General features: G+C 28.6%; 1 protein-coding gene across 1 annotated transcript in view; it reads left to right on the top strand.

The window, feature by feature from the left end:
- LOC107440526 (cell adhesion molecule Dscam1) overlaps positions 1–15,088 on the top strand; it is a 191,873-nt gene that overhangs the window by 134,208 nt on the left and 42,577 nt on the right. The window contains exons 10-13 of the mRNA XM_043047307.2: positions 1,556–1,843; positions 4,189–4,314; positions 8,146–8,319; positions 9,254–9,403. Coding sequence (XP_042903241.1) covers positions 1,556–1,843; positions 4,189–4,314; positions 8,146–8,319; positions 9,254–9,403 — 738 coding nt within the window. The remainder of the gene's footprint in view (positions 1–1,555; positions 1,844–4,188; positions 4,315–8,145; positions 8,320–9,253; positions 9,404–15,088) is intronic.

Here is a 15,088-nt window from a genome sequence, read left to right as displayed (position 1 = left end):
ATACATGTTAACTGTATATATATATATATAGCTTCGACATATTATTTACAGCTGATATAGCAAAGCTTGTTGAGAAATAGTTCGCTTAATTCTACGCAGTAGGGTTTGTTTGGAACCCCTTTAAATATGAAAAATGAAAACAAGCATTTTTTTTTTCTTTTTTACTATCTTATTTTATTTTATAACCGTCGTTGAGCAGCCGACTCAATTTTTTTGGTTTACGACTACTGATGTTTAACTCTGTAGCATTGTAATTTTGAGCCCAATCCAGAAGACAATGAAAATCCTGGATCAAGTATAGGGAAAAATTTTGCTTCCTGGAGATCTTTTTGATGGAGCTAAGCCACGCTTGAGTTACTGGGAGAAGAAAACCACGGAAACCTCCAACGGCTAGCCTGACGTCAAAGGAACTACTTTGGATATTTCTACCACTTAGGATATTTTACAACAGACTGTTGTCGGCTCAAACCGGATGCGGAATTCGTATCGATCTGTCAGCCCTGGGATTCTAACCCAGTTCATCTTCTTGGAAGTCGAATGATCTATTCTCTGACCCACCAGTATCAATTTAACTAGCTATTCTAATATGTGATAATTTTTATGCAGAATTCATATTTATTAATGAGTCATGAATGTACTGAATGTTAAACACTGAGAAAAGATAAATATGGTTAAAACTGCCTTAAGTTAAAATGTACCAAGTTTCCGGCTCAATGAGAGTTCCAAAAGCTCGGTTGTTCTTATCGAAGCTCATTGATAACGATTTTGGAAAAATTTACAATTGAAAATGGCATTATAATACGTGATAAAATTTGGTAAATGTGGTAAAATTCGACAACTTTATCATGATATCTTAGAGCATGCCAAGAAAAACAATTTAATCAGTTAAATTTACTTTTCAGCTTTGTATTTTTTTACTAAATATGCTGTAGTAAGGACTATAATTTTGAAAACCAGAATTTCCGTTTAGCATTTATCTCTCTATCCATATGAACGGAAAATTTGTCAAATTAATGGTTTAGGTATCGTATATTCTGGTTTTATTCAGCGAAGTTATATTTTTTTATTGAAATTGTCACTACTGTACTGTAACGAAATTTAACAAAAAATAAACTTTCCTATTATAGAATGCATAATTAAAGTTCTCAAAATAATTGCACACAAGTCCCAATTAAAAAATAGATATTAGAGTTCACAAAAGGATCATGAATCATATTTTAAATCTCTCAATTCACATAAATTTCATTTATTTGCTATAAAGATTTGCTCCTCCTAAAAAGTTTGAAACAGAATTCTTAATTTTAGGAAAATCACAAAATAATTATAACCATACCATATCAATTGATTAAAAAAGCTTGTGTGAAAGTGCCAATAAGTTCAAACTCATAAGAAAATAATATCTGTGTATTGCACACCTATTACAAAATAGATAATTATAAAATTTTCTTTAGATCTTATTCTTTAATAAGATCTCTCTATCCCTCATGGTCTTCATACATTTCTATGTCATTTCATTATGAACGATGTTTCTCATGAAAAAAACATTTCTTTCCAGTTCCCCCTGTAATAGATCCTCACTATTTTCGCGAAAGTATCACCGCAGATGAAGAAACGAGAAACAAATTGATGTGCGTTGTTATCCAGGGTGACCCACCCATGAGATTTCATTGGTTAAAAAATGGTCAGACGTTTCTTGCGCATGGTGACACCACGGTGCAAACTTTCGAGGATACGTCGATTGTGACTTTCAAAAAAGTTGTTTCAAGTGACAGAGGGCAGTATACATGCGTTGCCACAAATGTCGCTTCCTCAACCAACAGAACAATGCAACTTATTGTGAATGGTAAGTTAGTCATATAAATGGCTGATGACAATTTAACGATTCGTTCAAGATAGTGTATATGGAAAAATATAATCATAAAATAAATTAAAATTAAAAATAAAATAACATAAATAAAATTTTTAAAAAAAGCATTGCAATTTTCATGTAGGCAAAAATAATTTTATATGTATGGTGCTGGAAAATTTATTAATTTGCTGGTGGAAAATTTATTAATTTGCATTTTTTTTTCTTTTTCTCAAAACAATACATGTTAACTGTCTTTCAGGTAGCAAGCAAACTTTATATTTACGATTTCTTTTGATTGACCCTGAAATGCTGAAGTTATTTCTACAAAGTTGAAAACTATAAATATTAGTGGAACCAATATATCTATTTTTTTAACAGATTGAGCAAAAACACGCGCACACCTCGGCGAAAAAATATAATTTCTTTAGCTTTTATTTAAAACCATGTCTTTGAACTCTTTTTTTATATATATACCGTGATGTTCTCAACAGTAACATTTTCAGTGATGAGAATTCATTAATCAGATGGGCAAAACTTATTGTTTGTTAATTATTCTTTAAACCATTTCATGATTTTATTTTTCTAATATAACCGTCGTCAATTTTTTTGCATTCACAACCATTAATTATCAACTCCTTAGCCTTGTAATTTTAAACACAATCCAGAAGACATGGAAACTCCTAAGGGAAGTTTGATCATTTTTTAATGAAAAAATGCAATGCTAAATCATTATTTTTATTGAAAAATTTATTTATTTCTGGAAAATTCATTTATGTAATTTTTGTATTGTGACGAATAAAATTTACAATTATTAAATCAATAAAATTTACATTTGACCATTTAAATTAAATCAATTAAATTTTTCAGTTTGATGCTTGATTCGCATCACATTATTCATTCTACTTATTCTTTAAAGTATTTAACTTAAAATATGATCTACTAATATTTCTAAGATGGAGCATTATTGACTGCATATTGGTATTCACATTATTGAGGACAGAAAACTAAACAGAATATTAATTTTTGATATCATAATAGTAATAAAAAAATCAATAAATGTAAAAATTGATTTGTATCACATTACAGATATTTAAAGTAGCCCAAAATTATCTAAAACATTATCATTATATGAAACTAATGTTTGTAACTGATCTATGTTCAAATGTTCATCTTTTTGAAAGTTAAAATAGAAAACTGAGCATCAAGCTTGATACTAGCAAATGATTTTTCTGTATTTGTAGTCCTTCTCAAAATATATGGTGTCATTGTTTCATCTGAGACACATAGCGTACCTACTTTGATTCATGGGAAGCTTTTCATCCTTACATTTGGTTTAAATGAAATGTATTTAATGTATGGAGCTTATCAAGTGGAGAAAATTGTTGAAGGGTTTTTTATTTGAGAGTCCATAGAAAATACTTTTAATTTCAATTTTTCCAAAGCAATAATACTACCGGGACTCTGGGTGGCAGTGCTTTTTACCGTAAAAACTATTTTCACTGTAAAATTTTACAGAACAAACGTCTGATGTACCGTAATTTTCACAGTATTGTTTACTGAATCACGGTAATTAAATAAATATTACTGCATAATTTACATTATAACTTTTACATTAAAATAGATTTTACGGTAAAATGTTTCTATACTAAGGGTGCCAGTATTTTTTACCGTAAAAATCATTTCTACATTAAAATTTTACAGAACAAAAGTCTGATTCACTATATTATTAATTACCCTTTAAATTTTATGTTGAAAAAAACATTTTGTTGTAAAATATACCTGTACTAAGGATGCAAGTAGTTCTAACAGCAGTTTTATCAAGTATTTTTTACAATGTGATTTCAAATTAACCCCATTTTAATGCTAAAGGTTGATTAAAACTCCTTTTTAGCATTCTCTTAGAGATGTCTTTAGAGAGCTCTACTCGGAGAGAGCTTTCAATCTTCTCATAGAGAGCTCTACTCGGAGAGAGCTTTCCTTTTTCTCTTAGAGAGCTCTACTCAGAGAGTGCTGTCCTTCTTCTCTTAGAGAGCTCTACTTGGAGAGTGCTGTCCTTCGTCTCTTAGAGAGCTCTTCTCGGAGAGAGCTTTCCTTCTTGTTTTAGAGAGCACTCTAGAGAGCTCTATTCGGAAAGAGCTTTCCTTCGTATTTTAGAGAGCTCTTAGCTCCTTAGCAATTCTCTTATTTTCATTTCTCATATCTTCTTACGTAATTTTAAGAATTTTAGAATTTTCATCTAATGCATTTCATAATAATATGCAATTCATGTTAGTATTGTCCTAATTTAAAATATTTTTCAAATTTCGCCTTGTTTAATTTGTCTTATTTTATAATTCCAGTTCCTCCACAATGGACAGTTGAACCAAGAAATGTATCAGTCGTTCTCGGTCAACGAATATGGATTGATTGCGCAGCTGTTGGATTCCCTACTCCCAGTATTATTTGGAAGAAATTACTTCAAACAGGTAAAAAATGTTTTTTTCTATCAATGCATTTTTTTCCGAGTAATTATATACAACATAAACCAAGATCATATATTGTAATGTATGCTGAAACATATTTTTTGACATCTCATTGAGGCGTATTGAAAAAAAAGTAAGCGATTATTTTTCAAAATATTTTTATTTGCCATTGCACCATTTTTTATATTGTTTTAAATTTACAAATATTCCACTACAATCTTAAAGGAAAAAAAAAATTTTTTAAAAAAAAACGTTGTTTCTAATTTTTCATATAACTGAAAATCAAAAGATTCAACATTCTCTTAAATAATTCATAAAGCCTATGCCACAATTTCTTTTTTCCATCGCACTGTAAGTTTATTTAAAGCTAGCAAACAGTTTTTAAAAAAAACCCTCTTAATAAAAGATTCATTTACTGACTCACATATTTAATGCTATTTACTAATTTACATACCCATTAAAACTTATAACTAGATATATCCACATTAAGTCCTATTTTAAATATACCTTTTAAGTAATAAACGTTATTAACATATGCATAAAAATATATGCTTTCAAATTTGTTTTGCTTTGAATCATATTTTAAGATGTGTGTTTAAATTTTTTTACATGTTTCAATAGATTTCGTTTTCAAAGGAATTTTAATTTTTAGTTTTTTCGTGTTTATAATTTTATACTGCAACTAATTCTGAAGAAGAAAAATATAAACCAAATTTATACTAATTCTTATACATTGTTTTAAAAAAGAATTTCTTTAATTTTTAATTTTTAGAGTTGCTAATTAAAATAACTGAACTTAAGTGACAGCGTTTTCATAAAGATTGCACTAAAATTCTAAGTACGAGATGCATTTTTTTAAAAAAATTTGTACTTTACTTGGACAAATACAAGCTTAAAAAATATTTGTGACAGCGTTTATCTAAAAGAATGTTATGTCTGAAGTTGAATTTAAAGTAATTGAGTGCTTAAAAATTCAAATATTGCATAACGTTCATATTATTTTGACATTAAATACAATTTTCTAAGCATACTTATTCCAATGCAAATGGAAGATTTCAACAAAAATTTAGAATTAAGTGTAGTTATGCAGCGAAAAATACAATTTATTTTGAGAAACTGATTGATTTAAAAACAAAAATTATCCTAATGAGTTATCTTGTGTCATCCTAATTAAAAGGTAACTTTTCTTTTGAGTACCTGTTTTACTTCAAACTATTTTTTTAAATTCCACCGCATTGAAACATTTCAAGAGCGCTAATTCTAATTATGCAAATCTAAAATGTGTTTAAATATTTTCTTAATTTCATTTTTCAATTATTATCCGAATTTGCAGAAGGGATGGACTGAAAAAGTGTTTGAAACGGCGAGCGCACTTCTAATTTGAAACTAATTAAATTAGATACACAATCCAAATTAGATACACGAAAGTAATCTCTTCAAGTATGAGATTCAAAACTCTTCGATAGCAGAAAATGATGAAGACATTCTTGTGAACGCATATACAATTATATGCAGATATATTTATTTAAAAAAAAAAACTTTTCGTTTCCCAATAACAGATAGATAATTAAGGTACAAAATGCAAAAGCCGAGACTGTAATCCACTGAACTTTTTAAACTTAATACTACTTTGCAAAATTTAGTAATATTTTCTTCGTTTAAAAACTGGATTAAGCTCAAGTTTTTTTTTTAAACTTTTCCTTGTAATTTCAATAACGACTTGCTTTTCAAAATATTTAATTTCCAAAACCTTCTTTTCTACATAAGTTCTAATTTCCAATAACAGTTAAAATTTATTTATTTATATTACTTTTTATTTTTTCTGCTTGTTCATGTCGGTATAAAGCAATTACATTAAATGAATGAAAAAAAATATTAATGTACTCTTTTATCAATTGATAAATAAAATAAAAGTTTTGCGAAATAAACTATAAAAACCCTTACTTATTTGTAACTTTTTCAATCGATTTAGCGCTGTTTTTTTAATTTTTAAAACAGGAAATATTTTCTATTCTCATAATTCTGTTAACTTCCCAATTTTGGTTATTTCTACATTTTACAAAGGATATTTTTCCAGAATCTCAACTCGTTTTTAGTTGTTACATACATTTTTTAATTAAGGAAAAAGTAGTTTGTATAACATGCGGTAAAGAAGGTTTTAAAACAGTTGTTTTTGTGACTGTAAGAGCTGAATTATGTAAGTTAAATATTGCCTAATGATTGCACTCAAAGAAATACAAGTACATGTTTTCAATCTTTCGTGTTTATTTACATTTCTCTTGCTGCATGATTTTATTCCATGTATCAACAGTTTAATTTCTAAGAGTATAAAAGAATAGTTTTGAAAAATATCTTTTAACCAGTTAAGCCCGTTTGATGAGTATACATGCCAAACCAAATATCCATTGCTGTGTAGTTTGACGAATAAACTCATAAAGCAAATTAAAAAATTTCCTTTGACTATCAAAACGTAAAATTTCATTTCAATACAATTAAAATATTATATGAAGGTATTGTTTCCCTAATATCCCCAAAGTAACTGCTGTGTATTTTACATTGAGAGACGGAGAGGGACTCGTTTCGAGACACTAAATACATATCTATCCGTGATTTGGATTGCCAGTGTTGATTAGCGTAAACAATTTTCATGGTCAATACTAGCTCTTTAATCTACGAGGCAGAATCCTAGACATTCTTAAAATGACTACTAAAGTCCAACAATTTAACTTCAAAATCTATATTTTCATCTTTTTTGAAGTAAGGCTGCAATTAAAATGATCAAGAAATATAACTAGCGGCAAAACCCTTTTTATAGCGGCGTTTTTATATGGAGTGAAAGAAATGCTGATTGCTTTTAATTATGTTGTTGTCGTTGCTTATCACCTTGGTCTAGAGCTCCAGACCAAGTCCAGAAGATCATGTCGCATCAGGAAGTCCTAGGCATAATTACTTTTAATTATAGATTATCCATTATTATTCATGGATATGATATAGTCCTACATCTATGTCCTACAACAGTTAAAAAAGTTTTTGGTATTAAGTGTTTTTTAATATATATAATCGGACCATTTGTCCTCTGTTCGAATTACATACACGTTATTGTTCTATTTGACCCTGTGAGGGCTTTCTAATATTGAATTGTGAACAGCAATGTTTTAAAATGTATTACAAGTTTTTAAATAAATCATTTAATTATTATTAATGTTCTTAAATTATTAATTATATGATTTATCATTGTATGAATCGAAAAGAGGATTGATTTTTGCACAAAAGTTATAAAGCGAATGTCAATTCAGTTCTGCTCTTTTGGAGAACATCAAATTCATTGATTTACCGTCACATTGTAGAATCACAACTAACTGAAAATACGGCGTGAGTTCTATAATTTATTTCAAAACTTATTACACAAATCCATAAATTATGAAATAAGGAATTTTAAAAAATATCTCCTTTAAAAAGAAAAATCAGAGAGAAAAAATATAGATTGTGCTTATCTCGATGAAGATATCTAGCAATAACTTGAGACATTTAAAGAAAATCTGCTCTGAGCTCTGTTTTGCTACAATATGCTAGTTACGTTGCAATATAAGAAACTTTGCTTGAAAAAAAGTTCCTATTGTGTTTATTCATTGCCCTGCAACTTCATATTGGCAAACGTTCTGCTTCACTTTCATAGATAGAGTTTCATTTCGAAAATGTTTATTTTACAACTAAAGAAATGTAAATAAAATAATAAAATAACGACTACAATGATATGAAAATATGGGAGCATATCAATAATGAAATTCAATTTTTAATTAGATCCTCGAGATTTAAATCCTGTTCTATTTACAGATAGCAGTACGGGAGATTTTACCTATGTCCATTCTAACCCAAGAGCACATCGATTTAACAATGGAACGCTTGTGCTATCTGACGTGGAAGAAAATGATGGTGGATCCTATTTATGCCAAGCAAGTAACGGCATAGCAGCTGGATTGAGTAAAATCATCACACTTACTGTCCTAGGTTAGGAATTTTCCATTGTCTGAAACAATTTAAAATATGATTATTTTTCAACAACTAACAATATGTAGTTTATAAACTACTAAAAAATAAAGTGTTTTTGAGGTTATTTTGCGGTTCACAGTTGTAAGAAATACACCTTAAATAGAAACTGAGATTATGTTTTGCACCAAAATAACCTCATTAATAAACTCAATTTCAACCTCATTTACACCTCACGAAATTAACCTCAGATATAACTCAGAAATAATGTTAGTTTAGATCGGGAGAAATTATTCATACCTCCTAGATATACGTATTTGCTTGAAGTGCAGAAAAAATCATCCGTACACCTCAAAAACAATCTCCCTAAGCTGGTTGCTCTAAAGTAGGTTTCAATCAACCTCAAAACAACCTCAAGTGTGAATAAAACGTATATAGTTCATAAACTACCCTTACCAAAATAAGGCATTTTTGAGGTCATTTTGCGGTTCACAGTTGTAAAAAATAAACCTTTTGTCAAAAAAGAGGTTATGTTTTGCACCAAAACTAACCTAAGAAATAAACTCAATTTCAACCTCATTTACACCTCACAAAATTAACCTCAGATATAACTCAGAAATAATGTTAGTTCTGGTCGGCTGAAATTATTCATACCTCATATCTATGTATTTGCTTGAAGTGTAGAAAAAATCATCCGTACACCTCAAAAACAACGTCCCTAAGCTGGTTGCTCTAAAGTAGAGTTCCACCAACCTCAAGTGTGAATAAAACAGCTTTACACCTTGGGAGGTTGATGTTTTCACGTTGTTTCTGAAATCAATTTCGAATACACCTCAAATCAACCTTGACACCCCGAAACAACCTCATATAAACCTCAAAAATACCTTACATTTTTGTAAAGGTAACTATAATTTCAGTTTGCTAGAAAAACTTGATTTTTCAAAAATTTTTCCAGTTCCTCCTACCTTTAAAGAACCATTCCAGACAAAAACTGTTACCGAAGAATCTAACACCACACTTCGATGCATAGCATCAGGCCATGCTCCGATAGTGATCACTTGGCAAAAAGATAAATCTCTCATAGATATCAGTAAACGTGGAAGGTAAGTCAATTTTAATTTTTTTACCTTTAGCTATAGTGTATGATTTTGAGCTATAATGTAGCTAGGAGACGTCATCGTCTGTTTGAAACATTTAACAATGCTAACATTAAACACCACCTGTTTGGTTTGTTGTGGTCACCAACTATTTGAATAAATTTCTCTATTCTTTTCAAGTAGCTTCACAAATCGAAATATTATGCTTTTACTTGGGTTTTGTATGAGTCGTGTTACTTTTTTAAAATGAAGATCTAAATGTAGATAACATTATAATTCGCGATTCAAAATTTCAATGTTTGGGGACTAAATTTTAGGTACTCTATTGTTACACAAGCTCATCAAAGGAACAACGTCAAGTTATTAGAATAAAATAAGGCATAATATTCTAGGTTTAAACTGAAATTTTCAGTTGAAATAAAGAGCATTATTAAAACTAAGAAGCTCTAAATTATTACTTAATCTGCGCAAAACTAATAGTTTAAACTTAAACAAAAAATAGCATAGTTTGTTTGTTAATAATAACAGATCACTTTAAATTTTGTCCTTCTTGCACAATTTACAGTTCAATTTGTTAAAGTTTCTTTTTCGCTTACACGAAAAAAGTGATTTTTTTAGACCACATATAAACTTTTGAAAAGAAAATTTTTAGAATGACAGTGAAACTCTTTTAAAAGAGAAAAATGAAAATTCGTTTTATTTCCAATCTAATAAAATGCAACTATGAAAATTTCAATGCACAGAATCACTTAGAAAATAATACATTTGAAGCATTTATAGCAAAACAATGATAAGCTACAATTCTTTTGCTTATGAGTTTTCTTATCCAGGGTTAGAAAACAATATAAAAAGTCATGGTGAAAATATTTCAATCATTGTTAAAATATTCAAACATTCTTTCCCTAGAAAACAGTACGACCCATCCATATTTAAAAAATTTTATAGAAAACTTAAGAAAACAAAATGGGCAAAATTATTAAATTGGTAATTTTACTTGAATTAATGACATTTAAAATTCTCCAGGCATTCTTATTTATGATATTTTGCCGTAGTTATTTATCAAACTTGTTTCAAATATTTAAAGTGAATAAATTTGATCTGATAAAATTCTGTTTACTAGTTTTACTGTAACCAACGTAATATCATTCATTGCTTTAATGAATGTAAAACCAAATAACTTAAAGGACAAAGGCACCAAAATATATATCGTGGCAAATAATTGTTTCAAATATATAAAATAAATAAATTTGATCTGATTAAACTTAGTTTATTAGTTTTACGTAACCAACGTAATAACATTCATTGCGTTAATTTAAGTAAAACCAAATAATTTTTCAAGTAACAAAAGCATCAAAATTTTTATTGTGACAATACATGTTTCAGATATATAAATTAAATTTAAAAAATGCAAAAGCATTTAATTGGTAATTTTAGTTGAATTAATGACACTGGCAAAATGCTTCTTTCATTTTTATTTTTTATTTATCATATTTTGACATAGTTATTTATCAAACTTTTTTCAAATATTTAAAGTAAATAAATTTGATCTGATTTATCTAACAGTTACCAATGTAGTATCATTCAATGCATCAATGAATGTAAGAACAAATAACTTTACAAATAACAAAGGAATCAAAAAATATATTGTGGCAATCATCGTCTCTCAAAATTAAATTTACGAATAAGTTTTAAAACCAGCGTTCTTTAATTAATTGTATTTAATATGAGATGCTCGCAATTTTGTCGGCTGTTTAAAGCCGGGCTTAAAATAAAATGAAAAATATCCTAGAGTGTATCTCAATCTGTAAATAATAAATTAAATGCGGATCGAGAACATAAAAAAAAAATATTTAACTTAAACTATTACAAAGTATGAAACTAATTCAAAACAGCAGTTAATTATTTAATTTTTGAGCATAAAATTCATATTTTCTTAGATTTGAAACATTTTATCAAGCGAAAAAAGTAATATAAAAATATTTGTTGGAAAAGGTTGAATCATCCAAAGAACACCCTTGCTTGAAAACAAGTAAGGAACGGATAAGGTCTTTCTAGCAAATAAGAAATTCCATTAATATCATATATTTTCTCGAGTAATCCCAATAATGTTGAGTACAAATGCATTTTCTGTTTTTAAAAATAAATTTAAGCATGATAAAATTAGATAACCTTTAGTTTATCACTAAAATAGGCACCATTGTCACAATATTAGTATCATTAATTAAAAGGGCAATCTTAGGAGGTATTCTTAATTTAATTTCTGTGTAAAATTATGTATATATATATATATATATAACAAAATCTGAAAATTGACATTTTGAAAATGGTGGCCGACCGCATCACCCGTTCAGTTTAGATGACAACCTTACATTTTACATTTATCGAAATATACAGTAACTTACTATAAGTAGTTTATTCGTGTAAATTAAATGAATTTGATTTAAAGAATATTTAATATCTCACTTTATCTACAGTCCTCGGACGGTCAAATTCAATCTAGAATGATAAGGTTTATTAAGAGATCTTCTTCCTCATCATCTTGAAATTAAGGCAAAATTTTAAATTTGCATTTCCTTTTTGAGATTTTGAAATAAATGTTTTATGATAGAGTGTCATTCAATCTTTCAGAAAAGATTGATTTTATAAGAGTTGCTTTTAAATTAGGAGAAATAGTACTTGATCATTTGTACGACTTGTATAATTTTTTCTCATTAAAAAATAGTTGATTTAGGGTTTGGAGTAAGTAATTTAAAACTAAACAATTATTTGTTTCTACGTGCTTTAAAAATTTCATTTTGAATAAATTAAAACCAATTTGAATGATACTAAAAAAATTCAAACGTAAATTACTCAAAATCGAAGATGTTTATACAAAACTCTCTTTCAAAAAATCCTTTTTGTCGTTACTGGTATATTATTAGTATATGTCGTTATTAGTATAAATATTAGTTAGATTTTTTTAGAAAATCAAAAATAAAGAGAGAATCTAAAATACCAAACGTGCATCATAGTTTAAAATTATGATTGGATATCTCATTCGCGTGTTTTGACAGGTGTTATCAAATAGATGTTCACCTTAGTTTATTTAGAAAAATTAAATAAAAAGGAAAAAAATTATTTTTCCTCCCCATTTCCACTCCTTCGACAGTCGAGTTTCGTCGGAAGGAAAAGAGGCTCTTAAGANTCATTCATAATGCGAAGGTGGGTAATTAAGTTCTCTGAATATTCTGAAGGGGACGCTCGTAGCATCGAAGTAGGTTTATTTTTAGTAAGCGTCCATTCTCACTTGGCTATGATGCTTAAATTCTAACTTTAATCATCACGTTGTTTCATTATCAAGGTCAATTGATCAATATAATAATCAATATAAGGTCAAGGTCAATATAATAATAAAATTTTTACAAAGCTGATTATTACATGCTTTATTAGAAAATGCAGAGTGGTTCATAACCATCATTCATAATGCGAAGGTGGGTAATTAAGTTCTCTGAAAATTCTGAAGGGGACGCTCGTAGCATCAAAGTAGGTTTATTTTTAGCAAGCGTCCATTCTCACTCGACTATGATGCTCAAATTCCAACTTTAATCATCACGTTGTTTCATTGTCAAGGTCAATTGACGAAAAAATCTTTGGTTTATTTAGTATTAAGAATTGAGAAAAAAAAAGTATGATTAAAACTACTGAAATAAATTTTAAAAAAATTTCTGGATCAAAGGAAGCCCCAAAAATCTTAGTAAATTTAACTGATGTGCTTTGGCAGTGATTTTGGTAAAATTAACTATAAGGTAGGATTTTATAATCTGTAGTATATTTCGGTAAATGTGTAAAAAAATTTCAAGTTTCATCGTGAGCATGGTATAAGAACCATTTATGCGGCAAAATTTACTTTTCGGTATTGTATTTTTTACTAAACGATTGGAAATCAGATTTGAAAATTTCCAGTTTATAAGCAGGTCATAACTGTGTGAATGATATGTGATTTACTCTTAATCTTATGGTCCTCTACACCTCCTTTCTGCACATGTATGTCAAAGTCGATGTTTATGAATCACTGATAACGAAAATACTGCAAGAACTTAGAATGAATTTGTGCAGGTTTATGAACCATAGGCAGCGCAAAACTATGAAAGAATGGGCTCATATATTTGAACGCTTGATAACATTTCGACATTTCCATATACATATTTTTTAATTTATGAATTAAACGAAAAATCGACAGTAAATTCTCTCTTCAGTTTCCTAGGATTATTCCCTTCAAACAGGATCTGAGTTTAAATTTCAAGAGGGAATGAAGTTCATAACAAATTAAATTTTGATTCACTCACGTCATCTATTCTAAACTCTAATTAATTCCAAAAACAATGTAGGTAATGAATTGAAAACAAGCAAAATTTTATTTATTACCTGATTTTAATTTTCAATGGTTTCAAAAATATACTGATGGAAATGATAGTCCACTTTTCAAGCGTTCAAGATTAATCCCCTCTTTTCAAGACTAGCCAGACGTGAATGATTTGAAATATAAAGCTGTAAACGAAAAATGGGAAAATAAATTAGAGAAACACATCTATTAAATACCGCAGTAGCTGACAGTGAATGAAAACATATTTTTCTAGCTTTGTTTTTAATCTTTATTCGTTTGCAACTTTACGTTTTATGCTTCAAATAACTTTTGTTTTCTCTCATTCACGCCAGACAAGTCTTGAGAACGGGCGCCTACTTTTGAATGCTTGAAAACGTGTCGACTTTAATTTCTATCTGCAAATTTTAGAAGTCATTGAAGTTTTTCAATTAATTAATATCATACAGCTTTAATTTCTTTGGACAATTTGTTTAGAATGCAATGTGGCCCATTCAGTGCCAAGTCTCCCATTTTTGAACGTTTAATTAAAAATTTATTTTCTTCACAAGTAATTAAGAAAATTACTAGTGAAGCACATATTTATTTTTTTCATTGGATTGGATTTTGAAAATACCTATTCGTGTTAGATTTAGTTTAAAATTGCTTAGACCTACTATTACCTGCTTAGACCTAGTAAAACCTACTATTTTTACTTGAATTGAAAAAAATTCAGTAAAAAAATTATTTACTGAAATGATAGAGTTTTAAAAATATATTGCATATGAAAAACAATAATTCTGTTTTACATCATGGAAAACAAGAAAACAAGAATATATTTTAAATGGGTTGAACAGTTTGTTTAAAATGTTTCAAAAATGCGAAACAGTAGAATAAGCTTATTCTGACAAGTAGAAGAAAAATTCTAATCATTTTCATGTTAATAAAAGTGCTTCTGTTGATGTCAGTTGTCCTTTTATTATGGAGTGCATCTCTTTTGTGGTTGAAGATCCAGTTGCAGGTGTTATATAGTCATTGTTTGCCTTCTCCCCACATTCCACTTTTATCTGTAGAATGTTCTAAACGATGTTGTGAAAAATTCTAACCAAATCTCTTAGTGAGTAAGGCTCCATCTCAGTAAAGAAACCATATTACTTTTATTTTAAAACAAAAATATCGCATAGGCTGTACCAGAATCATTGGATACTATTGGTACAATTGGATAATATGGAAACTTTAGATTCGAATGGGTTGTCAGCCGATGAGTGCACCATTACTTGTTTGTCACCAGATCCTAGTAAGATAGCCGACGAAGAAGATTTTAATGAAGATTATTTTAATCAAATAGTTCCGC

Source organism: Parasteatoda tepidariorum, chromosome 1, assembly GCF_043381705.1.
Source record: "Parasteatoda tepidariorum isolate YZ-2023 chromosome 1, CAS_Ptep_4.0, whole genome shotgun sequence".
NCBI lineage: Eukaryota > Metazoa > Arthropoda > Arachnida > Araneae > Theridiidae > Parasteatoda > Parasteatoda tepidariorum.
Note: the sequence above shows the minus strand (reverse complement) of the source record. Positions and strands in the feature narration are given on the sequence as shown.